At 38.4% G+C, this 19,874-nt stretch overlaps 1 protein-coding gene across 1 annotated transcript in view; it reads right to left on the bottom strand.

Annotated features, from left to right (window-relative positions):
• Positions 1-19,611, bottom strand: part of zmat3 (zinc finger, matrin-type 3) — a 34,629-nt gene extending 15,018 nt beyond the window's left edge. Inside the window, exons 1-5 of the mRNA XM_022669977.2 lie at positions 19,240-19,611; positions 10,909-11,267; positions 5,754-5,900; positions 4,557-4,723; positions 1,730-1,827 (exon numbers count right to left, since the gene is read on the bottom strand). Of these exons, the coding sequence (XP_022525698.2) occupies positions 1,730-1,827; positions 4,557-4,723; positions 5,754-5,900; positions 10,909-11,267; positions 19,240-19,357 (889 nt within the window). The 5' untranslated portion in view covers positions 19,358-19,611. The remainder of the gene's footprint in view (positions 1-1,729; positions 1,828-4,556; positions 4,724-5,753; positions 5,901-10,908; positions 11,268-19,239) is intronic.
• Positions 19,612-19,874: the final 263 nt, after the last annotated feature.

Genomic DNA, 19,874 nt, shown 5'->3' with positions numbered 1-19,874 from the left:
AACAAAATAAAAAAAGTGCTACTATTTATATCATGGCAAGTTGCAAATTAAAAACAATAATTTTTGCTGTTAACTCCTGAAACATTTCTGTATTTTTCATACTATTTAGCACACCTGATTATAAGATACATTATACATTATACATTATAACACTAGTAAGGAACGGAAGTGTCGCCATGTTTTCCTCCTAATCCACCCAGTGGCGAGACCTGTAAAGCTAAGCTAAGTTAAGTAAGCAAAACTGTAATTCTTAAAAAAACATTTTCAACAAGTCAAACGAGAGCTGGATGTTAATCTACACAGATTTCTCTTCTGAAAACTGTTAACTTGGGTGATTAAAGCACTTCCATGTACTTAAAGTAAGCTTAGATTTTCAGATTTTTACAAAGGCTGGTTGAAGCAGCATTAGCATTAGCAGCTAATCGCTAGCGCTAACTGAGGAACCCTGAGTGTTCCGGTACTTAAATATAAGTATACAAGTATTATGTATATAAATGTAAGTATTTTAGGTGCGCCTTATAGTGCGAAGAATACGGTAATCCCACACATCTTTACTTTTTTTGAATCTTTAATGCAATAATAAACATTTTTACATTATAATTAATATAGTTTTTTAAATAGAATAGAACCCTGCTGGACTCCACAATGCAGACTAAACCTAAAATAGCTACAGTATAAAATAATTTATGGTAGTTTCTGCTACTTATAATTCATTTATAATACTAACTATATAATAAACCTCACGTTGAAGAGGTAAACAGTGGTTTGGTGGTTTACCTGGCATGGCAATGGGCACATGTGTCCTGCGATTCTTGTTGAGCAAACTTCAGACAGCACATGTGCCCTCTTGAGCAGAGGGATTGCAAGCACTGCAGGATATTAATCCATTACGGCGTAATGTGTTACCAATGGTTTTCTTGGTGACTGTGGTCCCAGCTACCTTGAGATCATTAACAAGTTTCGACCGTGTAGTTTTAGGCTGATCTCTCACCTTCCTCATGATCAAGGATACCAATCGATCGATGTTGATTAACAGTCATTTTGTAATTCAACCATTTTCTTACTATTGCACCAACAGTTGCCTCCTTCTCAACCAGTGCTTTACTTATGGTTTTGTAGGCCATTCCTGCCTTGTCTATGCTCTTGTCCCCGACATCCTTAGAAAGCTCTTTGGTCTTGCCCATGTTGAGGTTAGAGTCTGACTGAATAATTGAGTCTGTCTGTGTTGATTAGGACCATCTAACTCAGTGGTGTCCAAACTTTTTTTGTTGGGGGCCAGAAGGAGAAATATATTTGAAGTCACTGCTTTTAGACTCTTTGCCCCGTTTCTCTGCGCTAGAAATGCGCACCCTCTCCGCTTTTAGACTCTTTGGCCCGTTTCTGTCACCTAGCGTTCAAACTTTGAATCTCACATTATAAAAACCTGCTTAACAGCGGGCCAACTTTCATTCTATTTCTAAAATACCTCGCGGGCCGCTCCAAAAAAGGAAACGGGCCTCAAATGGCCCGAGGGCCGTAGTTTGGACACACCTGATCTAACTGGTCTGAAGGAACCAGAACTCCTAATGGTTGGTAGGGGATCAAATACTTATTTCTCTCTGCAAAATGTAAATAGATGTTCATACTATAACATTATTTATAGTAGTTTCTGCTACTTATAATTCATTTATAATACTAACTATATAATAAACCTCACGTTGAAGAGGTAAATAGTGGCTTGGTGGTTTACCTGGCATGGCAGTGGGCACATGTGTCCTGCGATTCTTGTTGAGTCTGTAGTCGTTCCCTTCTTTTCTGGAGCGTCTCTGTGCAAGCTCTGCTGTGTCTCTGCAAAATAAATACGTCACTCTCTGTGGGAATCCTTAACCTTTTCATTCTTAACACAGAACAAAACGCAATGAGCAAAGCGTAATGGTATAGGCGTTAGTTAACTAAGCTCGCTTATGAATTATAAATGTTTCAGGGAAACGGCTTTGATCGCGGCGACAGTGACACTGAACACGTAAGACAATACTCTGCACGGTTTAAACTTCAATTATGTCTGGCATGATTTTCTTTTAACACAATGGCGTGGCTAAACCAGCCCGCGTTAGCGCTTCAGATATGATCAAGTGTTCAGCGGAGTAACAGGATGCAGTGCTCCATCTTCCTGTGCCTGTTATCACACTCCACCACACTGGCATTTAAACAAGCTCCCCGGTTATCAACACAAAGGCACGAGGAAGATAAAACCAAACGGAAAATAGTCCTTCCTCTATGCAAAGCTACGTGCTCATTATGAGCTTCCTGGTACTCTGAGGATAAACTACGCTGTACTGTGTTGAGCTGATGCTGAGGATGTCCCTTCAGTTCTTCTCAGCCAAATCCAAACCAACCACAACAATCATGTGATAAGGTGATTTCTACCAGGACTGTGGTGTGGTTTTTTAAATGTACTTCTAAAGATAAAACTGCAACAAGGAGTGCTTTAACTAATGTGTTCTGTTATAACAAGGGTATTTAATTAGAATTCAGTATGGTCCATTTAGAAAAAAATCCGTCGCCATTTTTAACTTGTGTTGTGATTCAGTATTATATACTGTATACTGAAGAACCCTAGTAGTTCTGTCAGTTACAAATACTCTTGAGTATATTGCAACAATATTTATTGTTTTAAATAGGCCACACAAGAACTACATTATTGACTTAGGAAGTGACGTAGGAAGTGACATAGCTGTTCCTAGGACACTTCCGTTTAGCGGTAAACAGCGTTCAAAACAGTTTTCAATTTAAACCTTCCTTTACACACTGTTCCACAGCCACGAGAACTGCTGCAACATGACTGCAAACTTCACCTAATCTGAGTCACTAACACTGAAAATCAGGTCGTTACCAGCAGATTCTCAAATCGTTCTTTAAATATGTATACTATGGAGGACCAAAAATGACATAAGTATAAATAAATAAATGCACATATAAATGTAGAAATAAATAAATATATAAATATAAAAAACAAATAAATGTTGAAATAAATAAATATATAAATATAAAAAAAAATAAATAAATGTTGAAATAAATAAATATAAAAATAAATAGATAAATACATGCATAAATAATTGTTTAGGTAAATAACTAAATTAACAAATATATTTCTTATTTATATATATTTATTTATATGTGCATTTATTTATTTCAACATTTACTTATTTATTCATTCATTTATTTGAACATTTCTATATTTATTTTTTTTTATTTATTTCCACATATTTATTTATTTATGTATTTACCAATACAATTATTTATATGTGTATTCATTTATTTATATATATATATATATATATATATATAAATAAATAAATACACGTATAAATAATTGTATTGGTAAATAAATAAATAGTGTAGTTTTAGGCTGACCTCTCACCTTCCTCATGACCAAGGATACCCCATGAGGTGAGATTTTTCATGGAGCCCCAGATCGATGTTGACTAACTTACTAATGCACCAACAGATGTCTCCTTCTCACCCAGTGTCTTACTTATGGTTTTGTAGGCCTGTGCAGGTCTATGATCTTGTCTTTTATACAGGTGACAATTTAATGCAGGTAACGAGTTGATTAGGAGCATCTAACTGGTCTGTAGGAGCCAGAACTCTTAATGGTTGGTAGGGGATCAAATACTTATTTCTCTCTGCAAAATGCAAATAAATGTATATACTTTATACAGTGTGCTTTTCTGGATTTTATTTTTGATGTTCTAGCTCTCACTGTTAAAATTAACCTATTCTTCAAATTATAAACCGTTCATGTCTCTGTCAGTGGCCAAACTTACAAAATTAGCAAGGGATCAAATAATTATTTCCTTCTTTGTACCAGAATAAATGGCTAATATTACCACCCACAGTGAACAGTGCAGTGAGTGGTAATGACTAACTCAGAAGGTTTTAGCAATGTTTAAGAATGTTTAGCCTGCAGCATTACAGAAACAATGTTCCTGGAAGGTTCTGAAAACATGTGAAATAATAATGCTTGGCATCTCAGCCTTACTGGAGCTTTGTTCCGACGTAGATGAATACTAACATTATGGAAATGTTAAAAGCAACATTCGCAAAATGAAAAATGAAAATGGTGTAGAGACGTTAACTGACTGCTAAAAAATGAATAAAAACATTCAATAAACATCATTTATTCTGTGAAGAACTGCCTTCGGGAACTGTTATAGCACAAGTCATTGAACATGGGACTAGTATTGTATCCCATGACTTATGGCACTCCCTGCACAGCATTCGGCATGTCAGTGTATTAGCACCCTTTGCTATGAAACCCTTGAATAAGATATGTCTCAATCAATTAACTTAAGACGTCAGATAAATAGTTGATTAAGGTCTATCTATCTGTATGCTATCAAGGTGTCACATGATCTATCACATTTTGTTAAGGAGATGAAATGTCTGAGTTACACAGAGTTTACACAGTGCTTTCCCTAACGTACTTTAATTTTACACACAGTTAAAAGCTCTCAGGCTGGTAATAGGCGGTATATGTAGGTGTTTTTGAGTGCCGTGGGCTTACTGAGACTCACAGAAGTCTGGCGTTTTGCTGGGCCTCGGCGAGCCGGAGCCGCTTGGCGTGGTTCTTGCCCTGGTAGTGGGCGTGGGCCACGGCGGGAGAGCTGAAGGAGGCGTCGCACAGCTTGCAGTAGTCGTTCTCTGTGGCCAGGATCACCCTGCTGGGGCCCTTGAAGGGCGGCTGCGAGCAGGAGAAGGGCAGAAGTGATGAAAGGCTCACCGGCTCAGAGGCTGGCTCTGATTACTATCGCGCCGGCGTCACTGAATGAGGACTTACAGAGTGACACCACGCAATCAAACTGCGCTTAAAGCCGCCCATGTTCACCGGCTGACTGTGAAAAGGCCTGCGCGTGTATCACAGGCCTGACTGTGCTGTGTTTACTGCAGGATAAGGCTTGTTTAGAGGAAATAAAACGGACAGGGTCATACCTGTCAAGTTTTAGATTTAAAAATAAGGGATATTTTCCTCTGTCCGCTTAAAGCCGTCCCACCAGCCCAACGAAGGTTCAGTATCTCTTACATTTTAAAACAGGTTTACAAAAAATCTAAAATAACCACATGTGAACCACTTACACACTACAATTAGATTATCAGAATCTGAAATGCTGTGGACATTCCTACATATATCATTATTTTAATACAGCCAAATTAAAAACCCTTTTCTAGATATTAAAAAAAAGTTAAGATTTCATGTCTTTTTTGCCATAAATGCACTCTTTTATATTATATATATTTTTTATTTATTTAATAGATTTAAATTGAACAAAGGGTGCACAAATTCTGCAAAATGAATGTAGGTGACCTAAAAATAGTATTATGAGCTTTTACTAAAAGCACATGGACCAGATATATTCCATCAGTAAAAATTAGTCCTAAGTGGCCTACACAATTAATAATTTTTAATCCGACGAGCTGCCTGAACTCACAGCGACTGGGGGCTTCACCACGCTGACCCTCCTTTGCAAGCTGATTGGCTGTTTCTCCTGAAAGGTGGGACTTTCTCCTTGAACCGGCTCCACGATTGGTTAAGAGACACAGCTCGGTCAGTGCCCTGTCTCCTCAATAATATATATATTTTTTTATTTTAATATAATACGGGAAATTTACGGGAAAATACTAACACGGGAGGACGGCGGGAAAGAGGAGTAAAATCCGGTAGTTTCCCGGCCAAAACGGGAGACTTGACAGGTATGCAGGGTTTGGAGTTGTACCTGCTTGGTCGCTGCAGTAGCAGTCTCTGCGGGTGGAGTGGAAAGCGACTGCTGGGAAACTGGCTCTATTTCCTCTGGTATTCTGATAGGGGGTGGCTGCTGACTACCAGCATAAAAATTCCTCAGTTTCTTGCTGTGGTTTTTGCCCTGAAACAAAACAAATGCATAGGAACAATGAATTCAATCAATAAATGAATTCGGTCATTAGGTTAATTGAATTAATGCGTTTTTCAGAATCAGGTAATTAAACATCTTGAACATCTTCAATTTACAATACATACACATCTTAAATATACAGTGTAGGGGTGAGCGATATGGCTCTAAAATAACATCATGATATTTCAGGGTATTTTGGCGATAACGATATACTTGGCAATATAGGAAAACAGAAAAATAATTCATTAATTTCAGGAATATAGTATAATAGTATAACAGTATAATCATAATGTGGCAAAATAAATTATATAGCATAAAATAATATAATGCTGCAAAAAATATTGCAGAATATTTTCATGCATATACAACTGCAAACAAAAACTATAATCTAAAACAATTATACAATAAATATACTTAAAGCTTCACAGTAAATAATGGACTACTTTTTAAGACAGAGCAGCCCTATTATCACGATATGGATTTTTAATATCATGATATTTCTGTGTCACGATATATTGTATACGATATAATATTGCCCACCCCTAATACAGTGGTATGAAGATGTTAGAGCTCCCCTTGATCATTTTCATGATTTTCCTTTAAAAATCATTGGTTGTTCAGATCAGCAATTTCAGTTAAATATATCATATAGCAGATGAACACAGTGATATTTGAAGTGAAATGAAGTTTAAAGGATTTACAGAAAGTGTGCAATAATTATTTAAACTACTTTAGGCAGGTGCACAAAATTGGAAACCCCAACAAAAAAATTACATCAATATTTAGAAGATTCTCCTGTTGCAGAAATAACAGCCTTCAAACGCTTCCTATAGCTTCCAATGAGAGTTTGGCTGATTCATGAACATTGTTCTCAAGAATCTGCTGATATTGACTGGAATCCATGTGATTCCCAACTTTAACAAGATTCCCAGTACCTGCACTGATCACACAGCCCCACAGCATGATGAACCACCACCAGATTTTACTGTGGGGAGCAGTGAAGTGTTTGTCTTTGAATGCTGTGTTATTTTACCTCCATGCATAAATAATAACCGCCCTCCAAATAACTCTACAAATTTTAGCTTCGTCAGTCCACAGAACCTTATTCCAAAATGAAGCTGGCCTCTTTAAATGTGCTTTAGCTTTAGCATACCTCAAGCGACTCTTTCTTGTACAAAGTGCCCTGAATAGTGAATAGTGAATAGTGAACGATGCACAGTGACTCCATCTGCAGCAGGTTGATGTTGTAGATGATGTCTTTGGAGCTCTGGAGGTCTGTGATTATGTTGACTATGACTGTTCTCACTGTTCTCACCATCCTTCTCCTCTGATTATCTGAGATTTTTCTTGTTCTGTCACTTCAGGTCTTAACTAGAACTGTGTCTGTGGTTCTTCCATTTCCTCACTCTGTTCCTCACAGTGGAAACTGAACAGCTGAAATCTCTGAGATTATTAAGCTTTTAATATCCTTCCTCTAAACCATGATGTTGAACAATCTTTGTTTTCAGGTTGTTTGAGAGTTGAGTGTTTTGAGGCTTTCATGTTGCCGCTCTTCGGAGAAGATGAGAAAAGAGGAGAAAAACTTGCAATTGGCCTTAACTCTTTCTCATAATTAGATTCACCTGTATTAATATAGGTCAAGGGTCACTGAGCTTACCAAACACATTCTATGTTCCAATAATTAGTGTTAAAGGTATTCAAATCAATAAATCGACAAGGGTGCCCAAATGTATGTGCCTGCCTAATTTAGTTTAAATAATTATTTCACACTTTCTGTCAATCCTATAAACTTAATTTCACTTCTCAAATATCACTGTATTCATCTGATATATAATATATTTACTTAAAATTGCTGATCTACACAATAAATGATTCATAAAGGAAAATCATGAAAACGATCAGGGGTGCACAAACTTTTTCTTACCACTGTATATAGCACCTTTAAGGGGTTATTCTTAAAATATAGCTAAATTAAACTTGGCTAATAACTTGGCTATTAAAGTTAAGGACAGTCATATAGTCAATAATATCTAACATCTGAAAAACATATAATATTAAATAAAGTATTTGCAAAACAATCTATCCCCCTCGATTTCCTCTGTTTTTGCATGTTTATCTCACTTCATGGTTTCAGATCCTCCTACAGAAAGCTATACAGTTCATGAGGAAACGTGATGCAAAGTCCCTACATGTTTGTGTTACTTTTTGATGGGAAAAGGTTTCACAATCACCCACTTGAAAAAGTAATTTCCCTAAACTAAATAACTGTTTGCTCCAACTTTAGCAGAAGAAACTGCAACAAAATTCTGCATCAATTTGAAATCACTGCAGTAACTAGTATCTAGCGTTACTGTCCCATCTGTGAAACATGGTGGTGGTAGTATCATGCTTTGGACTTATTTTGCTGTATCTGGTCCTGAATGCCATCACTAATGAATCAATGGAATGGAGAATTTTAACAGCAAATTCTGACTTAGAATCTCAGGATATCAGGTATCTGAGATGGTTGTCGCTGCAGAACTACAAGTCCAGAGGGTGGGGCTGGACCTGATCCAACTTCTCCTACATCATGTTTTTATTGGTCTGAAGCAGATCAAACCCTAATCCTAACCCTAGCAAAGAAACATTTTTAAACACAACTTTTACAACACCACTGTACGTCCTGAGAGCTGCCTGTCCAATTTATTTTTGTGCAAAATTGCTTCAGTACAGCTACACTTGGGTCTCTCCAAAACCACAGTTTTGTGTCTTTAGGGACACTTTGTTCCACAAATATTGATATCATGAAGTATGGTGATGTTTAGAAATACTGTAAAACAAAAACACAGTATAGATTTTTAATTATTAGTTTACATGTAAAGATTGGTGTAGGTTATTAGTTGCCAACTAATTTAATAAACGATTTGTTGGGTTTACATTATTATACACATAAGTACAGATGCTAACCCATAATGTGGGGCAGTAAACCAACCAAAGCAGAGGCTGTAAAGCACTGTGGCACAGCAGCACAACACTACATGTTCCTGCAGGAGACATGGGTGAAGCAGATTCATGGTAAGTTCATAGCAGGGTTGGACGTTATAGGAAAAATTTTACATTACATTTTTTTTTTCGACAACAGATACCGCAATATTAAACAATGCAGGGCCCATGTCGTCACTGGCCCCACCCCCACCCCTGGGCTGTCTCGCGTCCGGACTGATCAAGAGCTGAGTCAAAGTCGAGCACTCAAAACCCGAGGCAAACAGCAAAACAACAGTAATCGGCCCTTTAATCAGACATTTAAATGGCTTTTAAAAGTTAAATAAAAACGTTTTTCTGGGATTAAAAGCGTGAATTCAGCTGTAACTGGAAATATCTGCACTGCTAAACTGTGCTGGATGTGCTCACGTTTACAAGCACGTGCCCAACCATGTGGATGGAGGCCATGCGGTTACCTCGTTAGTTTGCACTATCCAATGTGTCTTATATATGAATTCTACCCGTTCGGTATTAAGGAGCAGTAAAGCCACTCTGCGAATGTACAGCCTTATAAGGGTGAGTTTCAGTGAAGTTTCTCCATCACTAAGGCTGGGTGCAGCAGCATTAGCATTAGCTGCTAACCACAATGCTAGTTCTTTCACCATTCAGTGGCACATATATTGGACTGTAGTCTGCATTATTACTGTGTTAAAACTACATGGGCCAAACCGCTAGCTGATAGCGCCCTGGGTTACTGGAACACTCAGGGTTCCTCAGTGTAGCTCTGTCACGCGATATTTTCGTCCCGCTAGCGCTGCGGTTAGAGGCTACTGCTGATGCTGCTTCACTGAACTTCACTGAAAACTTACCCTTAGACAAAAAAAATATGGAAAGATAAGCTTTCTGTTCTTTACTCACCAAAATAAACAGTTTTCAGGAGAGGAATCTTTGTAGATTAAAATCCTGCACTCGTTTCCCCATTAGAAGGGAAACAGGGTGACACCCTTGTTCATTTTGATGTAGGCATCCTTACTAGAGTCGCTTAATTTGCCTTATAATCTGTTGCTCCTTATAGTCTGGAATATACTGTTTTATTCAGTCAGTGGAGCACCTGTGGATTTCGCTGCCAAGATAACAATACATCAAAAATGTACCTGAACACACCTCATTTCGTAACCACCACACCCATCAGCGTACATATATTCACACACACGTTTGCTAATTAAACAAGATGTGAAAATAGACTGCTGTCTGGGAGTGAAATAAAACCCTATTTCGACTCAATTTCATTCATATTAGATCACTGACTTCTGCTAAATCTTCTGAAAATTCTTTGTAATTTACAGTGAATCCGAAAAGTATTGACAGCGCTTCACTTTTTCCACATTTTGAACCCTTTGGTGTGAATGCCAGGCATCATGTGAACTACAGTCAAGCATGGTAGTGGCAGCATCATGCTATGGGGATGTTTTTCAGCAGCAGGAACTGGCAGACTAGTACTCTTAACCTCAGACTGGGGCGACGGTTCATTTTTAAGCAGGACAAATATCCGAAGCACACAGCCAAGAGCTCAAAGGAGTGGCTTCAGGACCACTCTGTGAATGTCCTGGAGTGGCCCAGCCAGAGCCCAGACTTGAATCCGATTGAACATCTCTGGAGAGATCTGAACATGGCTGTGCACAGACGTCTCCCATCCAACCTGATGGGGCTTCAGAGGTACTGCAAAGAAGAATGGGCAAAACTGCTTAAAGGGAGGTGTGCCAAGCTTGTGGCATCATAATCAAAAAGACTTGAGGCTGTAGTTGCTGCCAGAGGTGGTTCTACAAAGTAGTAAGCAAAGGCTGTGAATACTTATGGAAATAGGATTTCTTTGTTGTGTATTTGTAATACATTTTCAAAACTCATAATGGGGTATTTTGTGTAGAATTTTGAGGAAAGAGATTAATATAAATACAATTTGGAATAAGGCTGTAACGTAACAAAATGTGGAAAAAGTGAAGCACTGTGAATACTTTCCGGATGCACTGTAAATGGTTACCTGATAGTGGGCCTGTGCTTGCTGGGCTGAGTTGAGCGTGACATTGCACAGTTTGCAGTACAGAGGTTTACACAGCTCCTCCAGGGTGGCGTCCGGCTCAGCGCCCGGTTTCTGGCACTCCTCCTCAGGAGCCTGGGGGCTGGAGACCACAGCTGGCACTGTGATGGGTGGGCTGGGGACCAGCTGTAAGTGAGGGGGCGGCTTGGCAGGCAGGGGGGTGCAGAGGGGGAATGCGAGGGGGTCTGGGGACATCATGACCGGTGGAGGCCCGAGAGTCTGGGCGGGAGCTACAGGCTGGAAGGCCGGGGATTGTTGCTGACACATGAGATTCAGAGGAGGCTTCAGAACAGACTCTGGACCTGAAAGCCAAGACACACGTAGAGGTTAGTTTTAATAGTAGAGCTGGGTGATATGGCCCTAAAATAATATCACATAGTAATATTTTTACAATAAATAACAATAAGAATATTCTTGGGAACTTTCTTAAAGATACAACTGCAATAAAATAAATATATAAGTATACCTACACAGCAAAACTGACAGTGTTAAATTAACTCTTTAAAAAAGAGTCCCACCCACTACAGTGTTAAAATAACCCTACCACAAGAATTAAACATTTAGAGTTGAACTGAACACTGTGTGGAGTCATATATTAACTCTATGTAACTCTTATTAAAGTTAACACATTTTACCCCACATGATAAAACAACACAATTGTTTAATTCAATTTCGTTTAAAGTTTGTTTAAATTATTTTTTTTATATATTTTTTTAACTCCACCCGAAACTATATACCAGAGTATCTATAAAACAATATAAGTTGAGAGCTAATAAATAAAAAAATAATAAAAATAATTACCTTTTTATCCTATATAAGCTTTATTTAGAACAGTAGACCATCAAAAACTGCCAAAAAACACAATAACTCCTTGGTGGTACATTTTACTAAAATACATTAATTTACAATGGGCATACAGTGTATGCAGCTGAAACAGAGAACAGCCTAGTGCATTGCAAATTTATCAACATTAACATTTCAATATAACATTATAGTCATTATGGCTTTTAGATTTTTTTTTTTTTTTGGAGAGGGGTGGGTAGTGCACTCTGAGGGGACTCTGTGGTGTGGCCTAAGTTAATGGCATTTTTAGTTTTGAATCCAGTACTTTTATACTTTTATCTAAATAAAAAGCTTGAGTTGATACTTCCACTTCTACCTAAGTAATGAATGTGAATACTTTTGACATCTTTGTTTCTAATGCAGTATTTGGTGAAAGCAACACCCTTTTTAATGAAGGTCAACAGCTGGAAACACTGCTGTCAGTAATGTACCATTTTTTTTTACAGTGCAACTTAACAGAATAAAAAAAAAACACAAAAAATAAGCACGGCATAATTTAGCACGGCTGATCTGCAGCGAGGCTGACAGTTTAGTGAAGAACATAAGGTTATCTCCAGCCCTGCGGTGAGGATCAGCAGGCCTTTTCTGCATATCTCACTACAGACGTGATCACGGCTGACTCCTGCCCACTTGACTGTGGACGTTTTTGGCGCTCATCTGTGTGTTCATTGCTCCAGCGGATCTGCCACTGAGTGGGGGGTTGGACAGTCAGCTGCTGCACTGCTGTCCCAATGTTTCCACTGTATCAGTTCAGATGCAGTCCTGACGACAATGATTCAGTGGACTGAAATAGCGTTGGAGTGAGAAAGAGTGTTTTGGTTCCGGTCGAGCGAGTGAGGAGGACGCCTCAGCCCTGTAAAGAGAGAAAATCCACCCCCGGACTAGCCCTGTCACCACAGCCGTATATTTTGGATGATATATTGTTTAAGAAATAATTGTGATAAACAAAACTATTGTTGATGTGTGATCATCTTACGCCACGTTTTAAAACTATAGTATAATTGCATAACAATGCAGTTGCCCATATGGTGACATATCCCTCACAGCACTCACCGTCACCTTTCACTCACAAAGTTCATAAGCAACACACACTAAACATCCTGAGAGCATCACAGCATGGTGTGTGAATTGGTGATCATGTGACCTTATTTACAGAATGTAGGTGTGCTGGGTTAGTGATGAAAATTAGGACTGCAGTGATGTGGGAATTCTGGGCAGATGCCGATATCCAATATTACTCATGTATACAACGCCAATATACATATATACAACTTACAGAGAGACTAGATACCCTAATATAACTTTAGAAACAAATGTAATATCTACAGTACCTGTTGTAGACCAGTGTTTTTTCATTATTTATACATTTTCTGCATGTAGATACTAAATACTAAAATCATGAAGAAAAACGTTTGGTTTATGATTTATATATATATATATATATATATATATAAGAAATATGTAGAAAGCTCAAATTTAGTTTTTGGACAAATTAGGTACTTTGTGTCCCAAATTCCAAGGATCATTAAAATAAACTATTGTCTCCTTATAAGAACAATGTTATTTGCAAAAACGACGTTCTGTACAAAGACAAAATTTAGTTCGGTCCTACTGGTCCCACATAGATATGATAAATCAAAAATGCACAGCAATCAAACGTTCGGGTGTCAGGAGGATATATATATATATATATATATATATATATATATATATATATATATATATATATATATATATATACATTTTTTTTTAATACATTTTTTTTTTAGCACCTCTTGCTCAGATGACAATTTTGAACATCTCTGCTGGATTTTCTCAGTCAGCTTTATGAGGTAGAGTCATCTGGAATTCAGGCTTTCAGTTAACAGCTGTGCTGAACTCATCAAGAGTGAATTACTTGGAGAAGGAGGCAGAAGTGTTGGGGCTACATGGCTCTACAAACGAAGACTTTTTAGATGCACACACAAAACAGGTCTATGAGAATCACTGGCAAGATGGTGCAGCACAAGCAAGCAAAGAAACCCACAAATTTAAGTATTTTGTTGTTAATAATTATGATAACCACTATATTACCATAGTTTTAATGTGTAGTTTTAAATATTTTGGTCATTTTCTTAACAAGTCTAAAATATTGCCACTAGTTAGTCCCAGTAGCAAGCTAGCTATCGTTGCCATTCCGGATTAAAAGGTGCAACAGATGGCAGAGGCTGCAGCATTTGAGGCGGAACGAAAAAATAAAATAAAAGCTAAAAATATATATATTGAAGGCGCCGAGTGGTCCAGCGGTCTAACGCGCTGCCACTTTGAGCAGGAGGTCGCAGGTTTGAATCCCGCTCATGTAGCTTTGCCATCAAGCTGCCGGCGCTCAGAGGGAGCAAAATTGGCCCTGCTCCCTCCGGGTGGGTAGCTGGCGCTCTCTCTCCCCACATCACTCCTACGGTGATGTCTGCAGCACAGGGATACATCTGTGAGCTGATGTATCGGAACCGGAACTGCACTGTCCTCCACTTCACATGTATTTCGAAGGAAGCATGTGCTAGTCTTCACCTTCCTGGTGTGTTGAGGCATCACTAGTGATAGGTGGAGTCCTAATTAATGGGTTGGGTAATTGGCCGTGTAAATTGGGGAGAAAATGGGAAAAATTAGAAATAAAATTATATTAAAAAAATATATATATAATAATAATAATAATAATAATAATAATAATAATAATATTGGCTCCTGATCTTAGAGGAATTTATAAATAGACAATAATAAATAATTGCTTCAACTCCGTCCCCCTTTCTGAAGACTTACGATAAAGCCCTAAAGTTGACTAGTTAACCAGCAGCAGCTAGTTTGCTAAACTTCAGTGCTTCATTGCTATAATGCGTTATTTGTTTCGGGTCCCATTTTTTAGGGGATGGATTTCACTCCTTCCTCTTGTTACTTTGTTTTAATTGGAAGGGTTAAACTCAAATAGAAGGAGTAGGGGGACAAAAGTGGAATAGGATTGGGCTCAAGAATTCCCTTTGTTGCTCAGGATAAGTTGATTAAAAGTTTAGCATTAGCTGCTAACCGCAGTGCTAGTGGGAAGTAAATGCCGCCTGATAGTGCTAGATTGAGGAACCCTGAGTGTTTCGGTAAGCCAGGGCGCTATCAGCTAGCGTTTTGTCCCACGTAGCTTGTTTTAACACGGCGATAAACATGCAGACTACAGTCCAATATACTCACCTGTAAACGGCAAAAGAGCTAACACAGCGGTTAGCGGCTAATGCTAATGCTTATACCAGTGCACTTCAGTGTAGTGGCTTTACGGCTCTTTAATAACTAACTGGTAAAATTCATACATAAGGCGAACCCGACTGTAAGACGCAGTATTGATTTTTGGGGAAATTTAAGTGTTTTTAAGTGCACCTTATAGTCTGAAAAATAAAATATATATACCAACCACACTTAAACAATTATTCATTAAAAGTTCAATACTCTTTAAAAGTGTGTAACTGCATTATTATATGCTATTATATCATCATTATATCAGTGACTTAAAATCTAGTGTCTTAAAATGACAACAACATACAGTCATATGAAAAAGTTTGGGCCCCCTATTAATCTTAATCATTTTTAGTTCTAAATATTTGGGTGTTTGCAACAGCCATTTCAGTTTGATATATCTAATAACTGATGGACTCAGTAATATTTCAGGATTGAAATGAGGTTTATTGTACTAACAGAAAATGTGCAATATGCATTAAACCAAAATTTGACCGGTGCAAAAGTATGGGCACCCTTATCATTTTATTGATTTGAATACTCCTCACTACTTTTTACTGACTTACTGAAGCACAGAGAGTGATACCAAAGAAGCCAATTTCTGCATTTATGCAAAAGCACACCTCAGGCGACTCTGTTTGTGGCGTGCTTGCAGAAATGGCTTCTTTCGCATCACTCTCTCATACAGCTTCTCCTTGTGTAAAGTGCGCTGTATTGTTGCCCAATGCACAGTGACTCCATCTGCAGCAAGATGATGCTGCAGCTCTTTGGAGGTAGTCTGTGGATTGTCCTTGACTGTTCTCACCATTCTTCTTCTCTGCCTTTCTGATATTTTTCTTGTTCTGCCACTTCTGGGCTTAACAAGAACTGTCCCTGTGCTCTTCCATTTCCTTACTATGTTCCTCACAGTGGAAACTGACAGGTTAAATCTCTGAGACGACTTTTTGTATCCTTCTCCTGAACAACTATGTTGAACAATCTTTGTTTGTAGATCATTTGAGAGTTGTTTTGATGAGCCCATGATGCCACTCTTCAGAGGAGATTCAAATAGGAGAACAACTTGCAATTGGCCGCCTTAAATACCTTTTCTTATGATTGGATACACCTGGCTATGAAGTTCAAAGCTCAATGAGGTTACCAAACCAATTTTGTGCTTCAGTAAGTCAGTAAAAAGTAGTTAGGAGTATTCAAATCAATAAAATGATAAGGGTGCCCATACTTTTGCACAGGTCAAATTTTGGTTTAATGCATATTGCACATTTTCTGTTAGTACAATAAACCTCATTTCAGTCCTGAAATATTACTGTGTCCATCAGTTATTAGATATATCAAACTGAAATGGCTGTTGCCCAAATATTTACAACTAAAAATGATTAAGATTAATAGGGGTGCCCAAACTTTTTCATATGACTGTATAATTCAACGCAATAATTGTTTGCACAATACGCTATATTGTCCCCATATATTATCATAACAGGCCTACAGCAAACATTTGAAAGAAGGAGAAATCTGGCTAGCTGGTTATGTGCCAAGATTCCATTATCATGAGATAACGTGTATTCCAGTTACAATTTGAGCTATTTACCTACATGTGCAAAATGTACCTTGCCATGCCAATTCCCGTTCCTCCCCCCTCGCTCTATTTGGTGCCAGAAGACAAACCTGATATGTCTTGGTCATCAGAGAATACAAGTCCAGAAATAGGCTCAAGAAGGACCTACATAGGAGCTAAAGCTCAAGGTCAGAGTCAAAACCTTACTTTATTTCCATTCCCCAGATTTAAGCCAGTGTTTGAAGTTAAAACCAGACACCTGCAGTGGAGTCAGCAACTTTTATCAGAGGAGGAGGAAGATAGTGCAAAATCTTTCACTCAGTGAAAGACGCTACCCTTAGGCATGTATAATGCAAGGTGCGCTGAGTACACGAGAAGGTAAAGGTAGAAACTGCTTGGCGCAGGAGCTTGTCTTACATGACTTGCTGCGGCGGATCACTTGTAAGACATTTCTTTTCAATACGGAAATTTTATTAGCTAAAAAAAGCTATCATTTCACTTACTCACAACTTCTATTCGTGTCCTTTCAGGTTTTAAATACTGCACTATTCTCTATTGACTATCTGTAGCCTAATTAATACCAGCAAACCTAATTAATATGAATGTGTTGTGTGATAAGACAGTGGCTAAAAAAGGCTCAGACTTTGAGCTATGATATAACAGTCTGAAACCAAGCAGCATCTCAAAAAGTCATAAAATCTAAAATCGTGACTGACTATAGCAGTATGATTTAAAAAAAATCATTTCCTGGCATGTGAAGTAACCTCGGTCCTGTACCAAACTATATGAGTCACATTACTATGTGCTAATAGAGCCACAAACCTCGGCCTTTTTAACGCAATTCTCCATATTATACTATTTCACCAAACTATTTCACTACTGCTACAGTCACCCACAGTAATCTCCTCGCATTTGTGGTTGTACAGGTAATATTAATACCACACAATGTGTGGCTTTGTCTTTTTGGCAGACAGTCAGTGTGTTCATCGTTAATCTATGTTGAAATATCCGGTTGAGACATCCCATATTTCAATGGCTAATTTTTTTTTAAACATTTTTTAACAAATGTGAACCTCCCAAACTATTATTAATTAAACATGTATTGCTCTTTGCATTATTAGGCTGTTAAATTATTAATCTGTTGGATTCAATGTTTTTTTAACAATAATAAAATAACATAATCGAACAATAAAATTACAATAATACTGTATATGGCATTTTTTCTAGGAAAATATATTGTGACAGGTTAATTGTGTCAAACATTTCAGGTTTGCTGAAATCAATAAAGTCTAAATACTTTGGTACCAAAACCACTATTGATGCCTTGGCTAATCCCTATTGAATTTACCAGTAGATTGCAGTGTGGCTCAATAGATCAATAAGCACTTACACTAACAACATACAGAATAAATATACCACACAGTCAATCAGATCTCTAGATTTTGAAACAGAGATTCTGATTGGCTGATTGACACTAATAAGACCGAATGCTCAGATACTGCAATTGGTTAATATTTAAAAATCTAAATAAAAACTCAGCCCCAGACCACAAACACAGTGCATTACCATTCTTCTCAATCATCTAGCAACACCTTGGCAACCAACACCAACAGCATAGCAACAGCTTAGCACCCACCTAGCATCGCCTTAGCAACCAAAGCCCATTCCATACCAACACCTTAGCAGACACCTAGTAAACGACACATATACTACAGTAACACATTAGCAAGCAACACCAATACCATATTACCAGCTGAACAACCACCTAGCAACATCTTAGTAAGCAGCACATGTGCCACAGCAACACCTTAGCAACCAACACCAATGCCATATTTACACTGTATGAAACCATCTAGCAACACCTAAGTAAACCACACCAACACATTAGAAACATCTCAACAAGCAATACCTTAGCAGCCACCTAGCAAGAGTTTAGGAACCAATACCAATACCTTAGCATCCCCTTAGCAACCACATAACAACCAACACCTTAGCAACCAACATCAATGTCATATTTACACCTTATTAAACAATCTAGCAACACCTTAGTAACCTACGCCAATATCTTAGAAACACCTTAACAAGCAACACCAATACCTTAGAAACACCTTAGCAACCACATAACAAGCAACACCATAGCAAGCAACACCATACCAACACCTTTGCAACCACCTATAGCAACACTGAAGCAACCAACACCAGTGCCATACCAACACCATAGCAACCACCTAGCAACACTGAAGCAACCAACACCGTAGCAACCACCAAGCAACATGAATGCAACCAACATCAATTCCATACCAGCACCATAGCAACCACCTAGCAGCTGCTGAACACCTATCTATACAATGACAGCAGCACCGCTGCGCTGCAGTCAGACTCGCGCTCTGTAGTTTAATATGGAAACCGGTATCAATCCCTGATTCTGACAGAACACAGCAGAAGTACCGCTGCGTGTTTTACCTGATTTTACGCCTGTAAATGACTAAAATAGAGAAAAACAGCATTTAAATCAGTAGATAAATAAATAAAAAGCTCAGTAACTCCGCCGGTATAATAACACCGTGGTACTGCAGCACTGGATGATGCAGCGCAGCGCAGCGACACACAAACCCCGGCCAGCCTACCTGCTCCCCGCGGGAAATACTGGCCGCCGCCCGCGTAGCTGAGCGGGTGAAGACCGTAGGGGCTGCAGAAATCAGCAGCTGGATAAACTGCATCTCTGTTCCCCACGTTCATCGCCATCTTCCCCGCATCCTTCAGCGCCTCCTGCACAACTTCTCCCCGCCAGACGCGGCTCTGCGGCCGCCGAGCTCCGGGGAGGGGGAGGCGCTGCGGAGGATTTATAAAATAAACCCCAAAAACACACAGTTTTCACTTATAGCTGCATTATATTTATCTATAATCTACATCTCTGATCATATACTGCAGAATCCGGCTAAAACGAGTGAAATGAGGGTGAAATAAAACTGAGCGCAGAGCTGAAACTCCCCTCTGTCCGGTTGGTTCGGTCCACATCCTTCACTGAGCAGAACTCAGAAATTTGATTGACAATTCTGCACTTCAGTGGGATGATGATGCTCTGGGTTCAGCACTGGAGAAATACATTTAAATATATATACTATTACTATATATATAATGTCTGAAATAACAAAAAAGGTGCAGAGCTTTCAGACATCAAATAGTGCAACAAAAACAAGTTCATGTTCATAAAGTTTTAAATGTTTAGAAGTCAATATTTGGTGGAATAGCCCTGGTTTTA

The sequence above is a fragment of the Astyanax mexicanus genome, chromosome 16 (assembly GCF_023375975.1).
Source record: "Astyanax mexicanus isolate ESR-SI-001 chromosome 16, AstMex3_surface, whole genome shotgun sequence".
Classification (NCBI taxonomy): domain Eukaryota; kingdom Metazoa; phylum Chordata; class Actinopteri; order Characiformes; family Acestrorhamphidae; genus Astyanax; species Astyanax mexicanus.
The sequence above is the reverse complement of the archived record's forward strand: the minus strand, read 5'-3'. Positions and strand labels throughout refer to the sequence as shown.